The sequence below is a fragment of the Aethalodelphis obliquidens genome, unplaced genomic scaffold, assembly GCF_003676395.1.
Source record: "Aethalodelphis obliquidens isolate GAN/ISIS:26980383/991018 unplaced genomic scaffold, ASM367639v1 scaffold27, whole genome shotgun sequence".
Lineage (NCBI taxonomy): Eukaryota > Metazoa > Chordata > Mammalia > Artiodactyla > Delphinidae > Aethalodelphis > Aethalodelphis obliquidens.
Window position 1 is genome coordinate 18,320,600 of NW_020837971.1, and position 13,361 is coordinate 18,333,960.

Here is a 13,361-nt window from a genome sequence, read left to right on the forward strand (position 1 = left end):
GGGAGATACTAACAATACATATCCTTTCTTTTTCTTTGTCTTATGGATATTCTTCTTTGTCTGACTTCCATGTGTAATATCTTCCCTAAAATCAATTGTAACATTTTCAAAACATCTAATTTTGCTGATTAGTCTCAAGCTTGTCATGCATATTCTTCACTCTCTTTTCTGTGAATCTCTCTCTCTCGCTTCATCTGTATTTCTGGTATCTTTTTATCCCTTTTTTTTTCTTCTCCATTTCTTTCCTCACCTCTGTTAATTTATTCTTTGTCTTTTTAGTTCATTTTTTAACTCTTTCATCCAGGCTTTGCAGTCTTATTTCAAAGAGCTCATTTTTTCATGAATTCATTTGTGTGTGGAGAACATCTTAGTTACAGTTTGACCTGCCTGTGGCAACCGTTTTCAAAGGTCTGATCTTCATCTCCTTCTCTTTGGGTCATTTTTAATTACTGCTTTTCCCTGTGGTATGTTTGCACAGATCCAATAGTGACTGGTGTTGACTGTGACTGTTCACTTCTACATAACGGAATTCATCTTTGCATGAGGGGAGCCCTTCCCCAGTGACTGTTCATTAGGGCTGGGCAGGGGCTGGGGATGAGCCTGAGTAGGAGGCTCCTCCGGTTCTCATCTTTGCCAAGGAACACTGTCACTGCCACTCAGCCATGTGACGATGACTGCTCTGAGATGCAGACGATCTCTCTGGATCTCTGGGGATCCACCACTAGAATGCACTTTTCACTGGAGCGCCTAATTCATCTTCCTTTTTCACTGTGCATCTAGCCCCAGTGTCGATCTGCGTGGCTCCAGGTCTGTGAGCCACCAACAGATCCTACTATATTCAGGCAATGGTGAAACAAACATAATAGGATGTGATTCACAGTCCAAAGAGGAAGACATGCATATAAATAAAGAATTATAGCAATTTTTATATTTTTGGCACATTTCCTTTATTGGATATGTGATTTGCAAATATTTTTCCCATTCTGTGGCTGTCCTTTCATTCTCTTAATTCACTGAGGGGGATGTGGGAAATACTCAGTGCCTGTTGATTCCCTCCCGTCCCTTTGTATGCACAGAATAGGTTACAGGTTAACAACTCTTTCCATGCACGTTTTTTTAACTTAATCCTCATAAAAACCAGAAGCACTCCTAATTCAATTATACCCATGGAGTCTGTGGCTCAGATAAATGAGATGATCCAACAGAACCTTCCTTGCTGGAGAAATAGCAGGTGGGGTCCCCACCCAGCCTCCCACCTCCACATCCACTCCCAGCACCCGCGTCCATCCCACCAGGGGCTTCTATGAAGGCCTCTCACCTTTCTACACGTGAGTTCATTGGGAAAGCACTTTTGGGTGTACAATCTCATCTATTCTCACCAAGATATCCACTGGCAGACGAATGAATAAAGAAGCTGTGGCACATATATACAATGGAATATTACTCAGCCATAAAAAGAAACGAAATTGAGTTATTTGTAGTGAGGTGGATGGATCTAGAGTCTGTCATACAGAGTGAAGTAAGTCAGAGAGAAAAACAAATACCATATGTTAACACATATATATGGAATCTAAAAAAAAAAAAAAAGGTTCTGAAGAACCTAGGGGCAGGACAGGAATAAAGATGCAGATGTAGAGAACGGACTTGAGGACACGGGGAGGGGGAAGGGTAAGCTGGGACGAAGTGAGAAAGAGGCATGGACATATATACACTACCAAATGCAAAATAGCTAGCTAGTGGGAAGCAGCCATATAGCACAGGGAGCTCAGCTCGGTGCTTTGTGACCACCTAGAGGGATGGGATACGGAGGGTGGGAGGGAGACGCAAGAAGGCGGAGATATGGGAATATATGTATACGTATAGCTGATTCACTTTGTTATACAGCAGAAAGTAAACACAACACTGTAAAGCAATTATACTCCAATAAAGATGTTAAGAAAAATTTTTTTTAAATGAAAGCTAGATGTTTTAAAATTTACATGGGCAAAGGATCAAGGTTTTCTGTGTGTTTTGTTTCCTCATTAATTAGTGCAAGGTCAACAATGGCCTCTGACAGCTGAACCCAGACAAGCTGTCTCTGCTGGCACACCCTGGCTCCCCGCAGAGTGAACAGCATGGCTCAGCCTGGGGAAAACGGCGGGACAGGCTCTAGCCAGACTAACCAAGAGAAATACCATTCATGCTACAGGTGGAAAAGAAAGTTTTCCAGTTGCCACGTTTTAAAAAGTAACGATAAACAGGTGAAATTTATTTTATAATATATTTTCTTTATTATATCTAAAACATTGTCACTTCAACATATGTTCAAGTGTAAAAGTTATGGATGAGATATTTTAGACTTTTAACTTTCATAGTAAGTGTCCGACATCCAGTGAGTATCTTACACTTTTGACACATCTGCATTTGGACTAGCCACACTTCCAGTACCAAGAGCCTCCTGTGGCTGGTGGCTACCTCACTGGACAGCTAGTCAGCAGAGTCCCCTGTGTGCAGAGTGAAGAGGGCCCCTTACCTGCCTCTACCTGACCTGAGGGATGCCATAAAGACTTCTTAATTACTGTTGTTATTATAATTATCATTTATGGAACACTCACCATGTGCCAAGGATTTGTGTGTGTGTCTGTGTATATATAAATACACACACGCTCAGACCCTAACAGAACCTGATGTATCATGGTCCCACCTTATGAAGGCTCGAAGAAGGTTAAGTAACTTTCCCAAAGGCACGTGGACTATGGGGACTGGGTCAGCTGACTCCAGAGCCTATGCATTTCCCCATCCACACACTCACATGTATTGCTCTCGGTCTGTGTGTCCTACTCCAGCAGTAGAAAACCACTCATTTTTGTTGTGAGGACACCTCATTCTTCCAGCACCTGGGAGGCAGCTCTAGCTTACGTCCCAGCTCAAGTCCTGTGGCTGTTTCTATGCGGGGGTCAGTTTAACAACCCTCAGGGCAGGCACCCACAGAGTGGAGTCAGAAGGGAAAGCTGCAGTGCAGGCGGAGCCAAGGTCTTCCCTTGGACAGCATCACAGTGCGTGGCCCCTGTTTGGTTGACTTGAACACCTGCCATATCTGATTCCATGACACCCTGTGACTGAGGTCCATAAACCCTTGACATAACCCTTTGTGCAATCAGTCAGTCACCTCCTCAGCAAGAGTAACGAGGTGGCCGGAGGCCACATAGCAGGTGAGGCCCACCCCAACTACAGCGAGCTGCGAGGTTGAAGAGAGAGGGCGACCAGATGGGCTCCCGAGGAAGGAAGGGCTTTCTGTGATACCTGCATGACTTGGAGAGCAAAATCCCGATCATGCCAGAGAATTGGAAACAGAGGTGAGTCAGGTTGAGCACCAGGAAGACCAGCTGGGGGAGGCACAACACAAACAAACCAGATGAACAAAAATGCTGGTAGATTGTTTCTTAAGGTCTAAGCTCCACAGGCCCTTGGGGCGGTTTGAATGCATCCAGCACGGAAACCCCACCCGGTGCCCAGCGTGATGGACACAAATGAGTTCGACGTGGGCCCTGCACTCCTCGAAACCCTGGAGTGTGAATATCACTCTCCTGCCTATCAGGTCTCCTAACCTCCATGCCAGGCCCTCCCAGTGCTTCCTCAAGATGCTCAAAAGAATGTTTTCATGTATTTGTGAAATATATGAAATATGTATTATCAGTTTCCTTGGACAAGTAAAAAAACCTTTAAAAGCTCCTGTATAAGGAATTTCCTTCAAGTTCTGTTTATGGTTATCTCGCCATTGATGAGCTACCCATTCGTCCATGCCTTCACTTATTCATGCCTTCATTCATTCAGAAGAACAAGGGTAAGAAGAGGATGCTCAGTAACATTGGGAAATAACCTCTTTGAGCCAAGTCGGCCTTGCAGAGCTCCTGTGGACCCTCTGAGTTGATGCTTTTAAGCTAAAAAGGTCCTCTTTTGGGGGATTCCCCCTTCCCTCCCTCTGGGGAGTAGTGCTGGCACACACTAACATTCATTTCAAAGCAAAGAAAGAGTGAGCATGCAGTGAGTGCCGACTGCGTATCAGGCACTACGTCCCCGTGACTGGAAGAAGAATGGTAATCACTGCTTCACAGAAGACTGACACGAGGTAGCATGTGTCGAAAGCACTCTGTGAACTACAACCACATGGTGAGCACTAATCTCACACCCCACCTTCCTGCCTCCACGCCCCCAGCCCATCACAAAGTGCTTTGTGGCTCTCGGATGGTCACGCACCCAAACTCAGATTAGGTCATGAACTTTTGGGGGGCCTTTTTTTTAATTACAGATGTGTGGGTGTTTTAAATTAATTAATTTATTTTTGGCTGCACTGGGTCTTCGTTGCTGCGCACGCACTTTCTCTAGCTGCAGTGAGCGGGGGCTACTCTTCGTTGCGGTGCACGGGCTTCTCATTGCGGTGGCTCCTCTTGTTGCAGAGCATGGGCTCTAGGCGCGTGGGCTTCAGTAGTTTTGGCACAGGGACTCAGTAGTTGTGGCACATGGGCTCAGTAGTTGTGGCACATGGGCTCAGTAGTTGTGGCGCACAGGCTTAGTTGCTCTGCGGCATGTGGGATCTTCCCGGACCAGGGCTTGCACCCATGTTCCCTGCATTGGCAGGCGGATTCTTAACCACTGTGCCACCAGGGAAGCCCACCAGGAGGGGCCTTACACATTCCTTTCCACCTTCTTTTGGAGTCATATGCATTGTGCCCCATGGGCCCACTATCAGAAGCTGCAAATGTATCAGAGAAAAGTTCATTTTGGGTGGTTCATGTGAGGTATTGGATAGCACCACTGTGTGCCAAGCCACACTGGAGTCTGGGACAGAAGGAAAAACCAGTAGCACTGACCCTGTCTTTGTTTAAAATTTTGATGTTTTGTCCATCACGAACTTTTTGGTATGAATTTTGATTTTTTATTTTGCACTAGAATATTACTTATCTTGAGGACAGTTTTTGGTACCCGAGGTGAGTGTAGCACCTGGGAGCAGCCCATTCTCCCGTCCTTCACTTCCCTTTGTGCTCACACACAGGCACAGCTCTGAGACTCCATTCACAACCCCAACATGGACTGTGTCATTCAACTGTCTCTAGAGTCTAAAACCTCACAGCATTTCCTCTCTTCACTCCCAAGGCAAAGCATGCTTGACCTGGAGTGTCAGCTGGTCTGAGATCTTCATAGCAGAAAAGTGAAATACAGGCAAAAGGCAGCAAAGTTCCTGAGGAAAAGTTCAGAATGATTTCTGGTACTTTCCATTGCTCAAGGAAACTACAGGAATACATTCCATCTTACCAAGACCCATTGCATTAAAGGCGTGTGCTCCTTCACCCCCTGCCCCCTGCCAGCTCATATGTTGAAGCCCTAACCTTCAGTGTGGCTGTTTTTGGAGATGGGCCCTCTCAGGAAGTAACTAAGGTTAAATGCGTTCACAAGGGTGAGGTCCCAACGATGGAATTAGGGTTCTTATAAGAAGAGGAAGAGATACCAGACACACCAGAGATCCCTCTCGCCACCACGTGAGGACACAGTAAGGCGGCTGTCTACAAGCCAGGAAGGGAGCTCTCACCAGCACCCGACCACGCCATCACCTCCATCTCAGACTTCCAGCCTCCAAAACTGTGGAAAATCAGTGTTTGCCGTTTAAGTCCCCCAGAGTACGGTATTTCATTATGGCAGCCTGAGCTAAGATCCAGCTGCGGATAAGGCATGAGGCCTGGATGGAGGAGGGTGCCCAGCCCTGGGTGAAGCTCCTGTGTTCCATGAGTGGTCCAAGTGCCCAATGAACTCACCTCTGGAAGCAGGATGTGGTACAGTGGGGCTGAGTCACTGCAGAAGATGGTGACTGACTCCAGCAGGGAGGAGAGGGTGAGACCCCCAGTGGGGAGCATCTCAGCGCTCAGGGACACGCTTGAGAAGAGCTGGGTTGGAGGGTTGTAGAGGGTAAAGTGCATGGACACAGCCCTGGTGCTGTGGTCAATCCAACCACTGGCCCTGGGGCCGGTCAGGGCTGCACGTGCAGCAGGCCTGCAAAGTGGTGCAAGTCATAGGGACCCTAGCAGCACCCTGTCCCAGACTCCACACCCAGACGCCGGATGCAACTCCTGGGCTCACAGAGCTGGACAGATGGCCCTTCTGTGTCTTCCGACCCCTTCAACTGTTCATTGTCCCTCTCTCCTTGCCTGGGACCCCCAGGCAGAGGGAATCTTGCAGAGAGGAGGGCTTCCATTTCCCATAGGTACAACTCAGGGAGAAATACCCCATCTGTCACCACAAGGATTCTAGAATATTCATTTTTCTTTTTTGGCAATGGACTCCATCATTGGAAACAAGCTACCTTTTACCAATCCGTACTTACTAACAATTAAATCATCTCTTTGTTGTTGTTTTTGTTGTTATTAGTATTACTCAGAGGCAGGCATTACTGTAACTGCCACAGAGCTCTCTGTCAGTCTCAGACAATCTGTCACCACCGGTGTTAGCATAATACCAGGGAGGTGGTGGCAGGGGCAGTGCGACTGGTGGGACAGGCCAGGCTGGCCGACTGCAGTCTGTGACTGCAACGTGGGTGGCTTGAGCCTCCGTCCCTCATCTGCACGATGCAGTAGGTTAGCCCTCCTTCACAGAGGTGCTCAAGGACCAAATGAGGCTGTATAAACACCCTGCTTAGCACAGAACAAGCGTCCTTTAGGTTCTATAAGCTCCAGACCTTCTAGCAACCTGGAAGGAAGTGCTGGCTTGTGCTTTCTCATGCACTTAGAGACTGCAGGGCTGAGTTTGCCTTCTACTTCTGTCACGGCCTAATCGCATGGCCCCGGGGAAGTGACTCTGTCATTGCACAGTAATAACCACCTTGTTCTGGCCCTGGCAAGCTGCTCTCAGTGCAGACCTGCTGCATCCAGGCAGCCGTACTAGAGTGGACAAGTGTGGACGAAGCTGACCCTCTGAATCACACTGACCTTGTGCTGCCCAGGCTGAGCTCTCCTCCTGGGAGCCCCTGGGGCCACCTGGGGCCACTCTTTGGATCTCTGGGTCTATCACAGAGGGGGTTTCAGGGCCTCCATCTTTGGGGCCACATGTAGGGAAAGAGTCTTCCACAAGCTCTGAAAATGCGCTGGGAAGATGAGGACGAAACCACCAATCAGAAGAATCAGATGCACATTTCAAAGTCGGCCTTGCACCTGGGGGTTTCCAAGCCTGGCTGCACATGGGCACATACGCTGTCCTGACACAGGGCCCTCTGCTCCCTCAACGCCCCCTCGTGGTCCCCGGGCTCTAGCTTGAGCAGTAGAAGGCTGCACCTAAGTCGTCCAGCAGTCTGGCCTTGGCCATCAGATTGATTTCCATTACAGGATGAGGCAGGTAAGCGCCCAACTTCACTCACACCCTCCCACTAGGAAAAGATATGTGATATTCTAGTTTTAGATATTTTTGATAGAAATATTCTGGTTTTGCACAGAATGCCAGGTTTCTAAAAGGCCAAACAAAGAGTGGACTGAGTGAACTTGCAGCAGAATGCCAGGATAGGAAGAGGGTCCAGGAGGGAGCTGGCGGAGAAGGAAATGAAGCTAGAGGCCCACACTCTCCAAACCCTCGGGGCTGACATTTTCAAACCACAGCCAGACTCTCAGAGATGATTAAAATGGTCTTTTGGTTTCCTGCCTGAATGTCTCCTAGATGTTTCTAACTTAATGCATTTTTAGAAATAAGAAGAAAAAGGGAGCACCTTGCCTCACATACACTGTCAGGAGTACCTTTCAGCTGTTTAATGACCAAATGGCCTAGGAGGTGGTGCCTTCCTCCAAGAGCTCTGGGCTGAAGAAGAACAATGAAGATGCCCGGACACACAGTATACCTGGAGCACCATAGTCCAGCCGTGGGTGAGCTCTGGATCCCCTCAGGTACCAAATCAGAGGTCAGAACTTTACTTTCTTCTTGAAAACATTCTAAAGGTTTAGCCAGCTTTCTAAGAAAGACAGCAGCTAACCTCCCCAGGCCTTTTAGCAAGTCAGAATGATCCATTATTACCTTTCTCTAAAGTTTCTCCAGTGTCATCCCTGTAACCGCACAGAATACAACAAATGCAGAATTAGCAACACAGTGTTTGAGGAATTCAGGACGAAGAATTTAATTTTTTTTTAAGGTGGAAAATAAGAAGTAAGCAAAGAATACGGTTATGCCTCAAAATGCACATCCACTGGTAACCTGGCTTCAGAAGGGCAGGGCAAGCCTTGCCTCGCGGCTTCCAGATGGTCCCACTTAGCTTTCGTTCCTTCTCGCTCCAGAGGTGTCCCTGTGCCTCCGTGTCACAGCACTTTGCTTACTGAACCAGCCTTCCATCCCCATGGGCCTACGAGCTCCTACGGACCAGCCACGCCCCTGCGTCCAGCTCTGGCCTGGCAAACAAGGGGTCTGAAGAAGCTGGTGTGGCTAAAGGGGGTGTGAGAGGAGGGGGCAGAGAAGAGAATAGGATGCTCTGGGGACAGCCGCGGGCCTTACGACCTACAGATCGTTCAAGAACCCGCGCAGTGTTACAGGTCAGGCGTCTGTGGCTATTTCACCCCACTGTGACACGACCACTGTGAAGGGCAGATGGACGCCCTCCTGAGCACCTGGCATGCTGGCTGTGGAGAGGCCTCCCCAGTACAGGCCTTCCAGCATCGTGGTCAGGCTCCAGTCCCACCAGCCATCCAAGCTTCTCGGGCCACCGAAGGAGTGCCTCGCACTTCTTAGAGCGAGAACAGAAACAAAGAATTATTTTTCTAACATAAAGTTGTGGGTATCCCTCACTTTTCACAAGTTCACTTTATGCCACCTCACTTTTAAGAAAGACGTACCTTCGTACCTGTGTTTGCTAACTGAAAGACATTCAAAGAGGAGTTTCACTTTCACAAGAAAAGGTGAAACACAAGAACAGCATTCAGGCTTGGTACGCAGCAGCCATTATGGAGGCAGCACGGACTCCAGGCAGGGAAAGGGGCACCTCTGAGCTGCTTCCTGGGAAACGTGCTCAGCATCTCAGCGTCAGCCTACCATGGCTTTGAACCGTCTATGGTTTATCTCTATTTATTTTGTGCATCTGTTAGCAAGGCTTGTCCTAAGGTAATTGCTTCTTCACTTCACACCATTTCAGCTTAACAAAGGCTTTCATAGGAACGTTCTACTCTCAGGACAGCAGGGGACACCTGTACTCGGCAGGAATGAAACCAAAGCCATCTGCAGTGGAGTGCCCCCTAGCGGCAGGTGAGGAGACAGAATAGTGGAGAAAGCACTCATTCACGTGCTCACTCATTCACTCCACAAACGTTACAGCGCCACAACTATGTGCAGGGCACTCTTCTGGGCACGGGAAACAACAACAAATAACATAAATCAGCAAAACAGATATTGTGTTAGCGATAAAGGTTAAGGAGAGAAAACTAAGCAAGCTAGACAGGCAGGAAGTGGGGGGGGGGGCGGGGACAGGTGGAAATTTTTCTCTAAGTGGCCACGGAACACTTCAATACAAGGTGACGTTTCAGCAAAGCCCTGAGGGCAATGAGGGGTCAGCCACATGGACGGCTGCGCAAGGGCGTTCCAGACAGAGGAGAAGGGGAGGCAAAGGCCTGGATGGCTGCGTGCCTGGGAGGTTAAGGGACGGTGTGAAAGCCAGTGCGGCTGGTGCAGAGCATGCGTTGGGAGAGGAACAGAAGAGGGAGGCTGGGACCACGGGTAGAGATGCCATCTTTCCTCTGTGTTACTGCCTACTGGGTCTGGCACTTAGCCTTTCCCCAGACAAAAAAATCAGAACAACAGCAAACCCTTGCTTCCCAGGATGGCTGTGAGCGTTAGATGAAAAGGCACAGACCAAGTGCTGTATTGGCACACAGTAGGGAGCCAACAAATGTTAGTGTGTTTTCTTTCCATCAACTTATTACACTTGTTAGGTATCTGTTTCACTCGCCAACAAGGAACTGATTTAAGGGAGCAATGAAATCATTTCAAACTGTCAAAATTGATCATCGTTAGCTCGCTCAGACAACGCAATAAAGCAGCATGCATGGGCCAGAGCCGCTCACAGCAGCATCAGGGGCAGACATTTGACCCTGAGTTGCAGCCAAAGGGAAAGGAAAAAGTTAAAATTCCTCAGAGAGAAAAAAGTACTTCTCGCCTGGCTCTTAAAATCTTTCCTCCGTGCGGCTTCGCAATAAGGGGCACTGAGTAAAGTCAGAGGTGACGAACTCAGAACATCCCCACAGCAAACAGAGATGGGTCTGATGTGGCTGCTTCACCCAGGTCTCTCCGTGAACAGGGGGACCAAAATACGCTTCCTTTTCCTTACAGAGGGGCTACCTCCCATCTCTTCCTGGCCTTGATCCTTCATTTGTTTATACATTTTCAGAGTCTAATCTCTGCAGGCCCTTCATCGGGTGCTGAGTATCACTTCTCTATACTGATTGCAACTTGGTCAAACCATGTCAAACGCAGGGTGAGCTGGGGACCTGCAGGAACATTAGAGGCGGGGTCAGGAAAGTGAGGCACTCGGGAAGGAGACAGCTGGGGCCGGGTGGAGGGGCTGATGAAGAGCGAAGGAAGCAGACACAGTCCTGTGAGCATGCACAAATGCAGTCAGGGAAAGGCTAAGAAGGGGAGAAACAGAGAGGCAAAGAGAGTGGGAGCGAAGGAGGAGAGAGGGGAGAGGGGAGACGCTGGCCAGTTCTCTACACAGTCCTAATGAGCTGCTCTGGAGTATTTGACAGACCAACTGTACATTTATAGATTATATGCTCCATATTCTGCATTAAAAATTAGAGAGGTATAGACCTTTAAAGTCTCTAAAGCCACGTTGGGTTTGCACAGCTTGGGGGAAATATTATTACTTTCTGACACTCGTTCCCTATTGGGGTGACATTAAGGAAAAGTAAAGAAAGACGTGAATGTGACCCAGACATAAACGTCCCACACCCAGACTGTACACATCTCATGCCTCCTTCTTGATGCGCTCGGAGAGCAGGAAGTGAACCGAACAATCCAAGAACTCTGTATTGGATTGGAGCAATTCCCACTCTGTATTAATTGGAGCAATTATATAGGACAGGCCTCCAAAGCTAGCTAAACAGCACAAAAGATAAAATCAGCCATTATTTTCCACTTACGGCACGTGGGTAGAGTGACTATTTTGTGTATCAGTGGTGATTTTTGTTTTACTTGGAATTCCATGGAAAACTTACTGAGTTCATAAAGACTTTAAATAAAACTCAAATATGATAGAATCCAGTAGCATGATAATTTTCTGTTAAGACACAACAGATCAAGCAGGCCAACTGCCTCACCTTACAGATGCAGATACTAAGGTCCAGAGTCAAAGGACTTGCCCAAGGTCACCTGGCGACCCAACGAGAGCTAGAAACCCAGCTCCTGAATGTAACTTAATCCATTTCCCTACTGCGCTTTAGCTCTTCGCCCTGGGATGCTAACACACGCTAAGCTTTGGTAAGGAGCCGTGGGTGTGTCAGGATCTGGCAGTGGAACATTCCGTTACAGTGTATCCTATGATATCCTGTCATAGATATCCCTGCCCGGGGGACAGAGTGTCCAGAGAGAGCGAGTTTTTGCATCCTTGTAGGAACCACTGATCTATGCAAACCAACCGGGCCAGCGTGTGAGCCAGTAACCCAAGGACATCAACTGCTCTGTACACGAGACAACACACAAATATTATCTCAGCTGTGATATTTCTGATTTATCAAGAGGCAAGAATTCATATAAGAAATATGTCAAGTAATGCTGCCATGAAATGTGAGGTAAAAAGTAAACTAGCAAAGCCAGAAATTCCTCAGGGGTGGAGTTCCATTTCCAGAGAGAACCACCCCAATGGTTACTTTGTTTTGTACACAGCGCCACCTGCCGGCACAAACTGTGAGCCTGCACAGGTAGGCGAGCTGAAAAGTGGGTCGTGAATGGAAATAACTGCTGGTTTTGCAAATAGGGAGACAGAGAATACCGCTTCGTTTCACTTCTGGAATGTTTGCCAGTAACACGCTGGATTAATGAGTTATGGAGAGTCCAGACTCATGAACTGAGACACCCAGGTCCTACTTGCTGGTGGGTCCTAAATCTACCTTCACTCTCCATTATCTGGGTAGGCATCAATTACCCTCTCTCCTGTGGAAGATAAAAATAAATACGTCTTTAAATAATCGATAATATTAAAGAGGTTTGCCAGCCACTGACCCCTCCCAAAAATAATTCAACAAAAATAATTTACATCATAATAAATTACTTAGCCAAAGGCAATGCATTCACAGAAAAGCTGCACGAATGTGGTTTTAAATATTCTCCAGAGAAAGTAAAACTTGGAAGACATCATTTGATTTTCTGCCACTGAAAACGTAGTAAAGAATCAATATGAATTCGTATCACGCACTTCAGAATTCAAAGCCAAATTGCTTAAAATAACTTTCAAATGAATACTTTAGGCAGGTGAACATAAAGTCTGAGCACTGATTTAATAACAACTCTCAGTAAAAAGGAACACCAAATTAAATGTACACATTGATTATAACTTGCATCCTAATTTCAGAAACTTTGAAACGTGGAGAAGGAATAGGAACAACAAAACGCTGTCAGCGGCTGCCTTGGGTGGTATATTACGGAAAATTTTCTGCTTCCTATTTTTCAGTTCTTCCATGTTTACCTAGGAAGAAGATTAGTACTTCTAAAAGTAAGGAGAAACAAATGAACATTAGAGAAAATACACTAGGGGGTATTGCATTGGAAACTGGGCATCATTGATTGTGGACTGCAACAATGTCCTTTCACTGAATAGCTCAGATGTCTTCAGCAAAAAAAATAAACTGTCATACTCTGGTTTTGGTGCAGTTTCTCACCTGCCAGACTTTAAAGTGCCTTGAAATATCATTGTCTCCCTGTTTATTAAAACAAGGTGCTACGGACACACCCAAGGACTGCAAATGCAGGCCTCCCATGAACAGTGGGGAAAATCATGCCCCCAAGTCAATTTCAAACCTTCTCCATATTTCATATGTGGGAAGAGTTTTCTCCAGGCCTCAACCTTGCAAAAAGGCCCCTCCCTCACTTGGCCTTTAAAAATGCTTCGATAAAACCGCTCAGGGAGTTCAGGGTTTAGGGGGGCATGAGCCACCTGTTATCCTGGCTCAGCCTTGCAATAAACCTTTCCCTGCTCTAAACTCCCACGTTTTCATTTGTTTGGCCTCACTATCTATCAGGCACATTAAACTTGCATGCGGTAAAATCATCTGCCAACAGATTACCTTTTCCTTTCAAATATGTGAGCTTTTAATTTCTTTTTCTTGCCTACTGCACTGGCGACAGCTTCCAATATGATGTTTAGTAGGAGTGGT

The 13,361-nt window shown here is 47.1% G+C and overlaps 1 protein-coding gene across 1 annotated transcript; it reads right to left on the reverse strand.

Annotated features, from left to right (window-relative positions):
- Positions 1-5,303: 5,303 nt before the first annotated feature.
- On the reverse strand, positions 5,304-12,667 carry PKD1L1 (polycystin 1 like 1, transient receptor potential channel interacting). Its single transcript, XM_027124168.1, has 6 exons — positions 12,631-12,667; positions 8,843-8,855; positions 8,596-8,725; positions 7,752-7,812; positions 6,836-7,247; positions 5,304-6,024 (listed from the first exon to the last, which is right to left on the reverse strand). The coding sequence occupies exons 1-6, from the start codon at positions 12,665-12,667 to the stop codon at positions 5,541-5,543; spliced, it is 1,137 nt and encodes a 378-aa protein (XP_026979969.1). The 3' UTR covers positions 5,304-5,540.
- Between the last annotated feature and the right edge of the window lie 694 nt (positions 12,668-13,361).

Excerpts from the sequence above, each read along its gene's own strand:
- PKD1L1 (XM_027124168.1), bottom strand. The coding sequence starts at position 12,667 with ATGGAAGAACTGAAAAATAGGAAGCAGAAAATTTTCC. Across the intron at positions 7,248-7,751 it reads GGTCATTAAACAGCTGAAAG|GAGGGAGCAGAGGGCCCTGT; the intron begins GTACTCCTGACA and ends CGAGGGGGCGTT. Across the intron at positions 6,025-6,835 it reads AACAAGGTGGTTATTACTGT|GCCTGCTGCACGTGCAGCCC; the intron begins GCAATGACAGAG and ends ACCACTTTGCAG.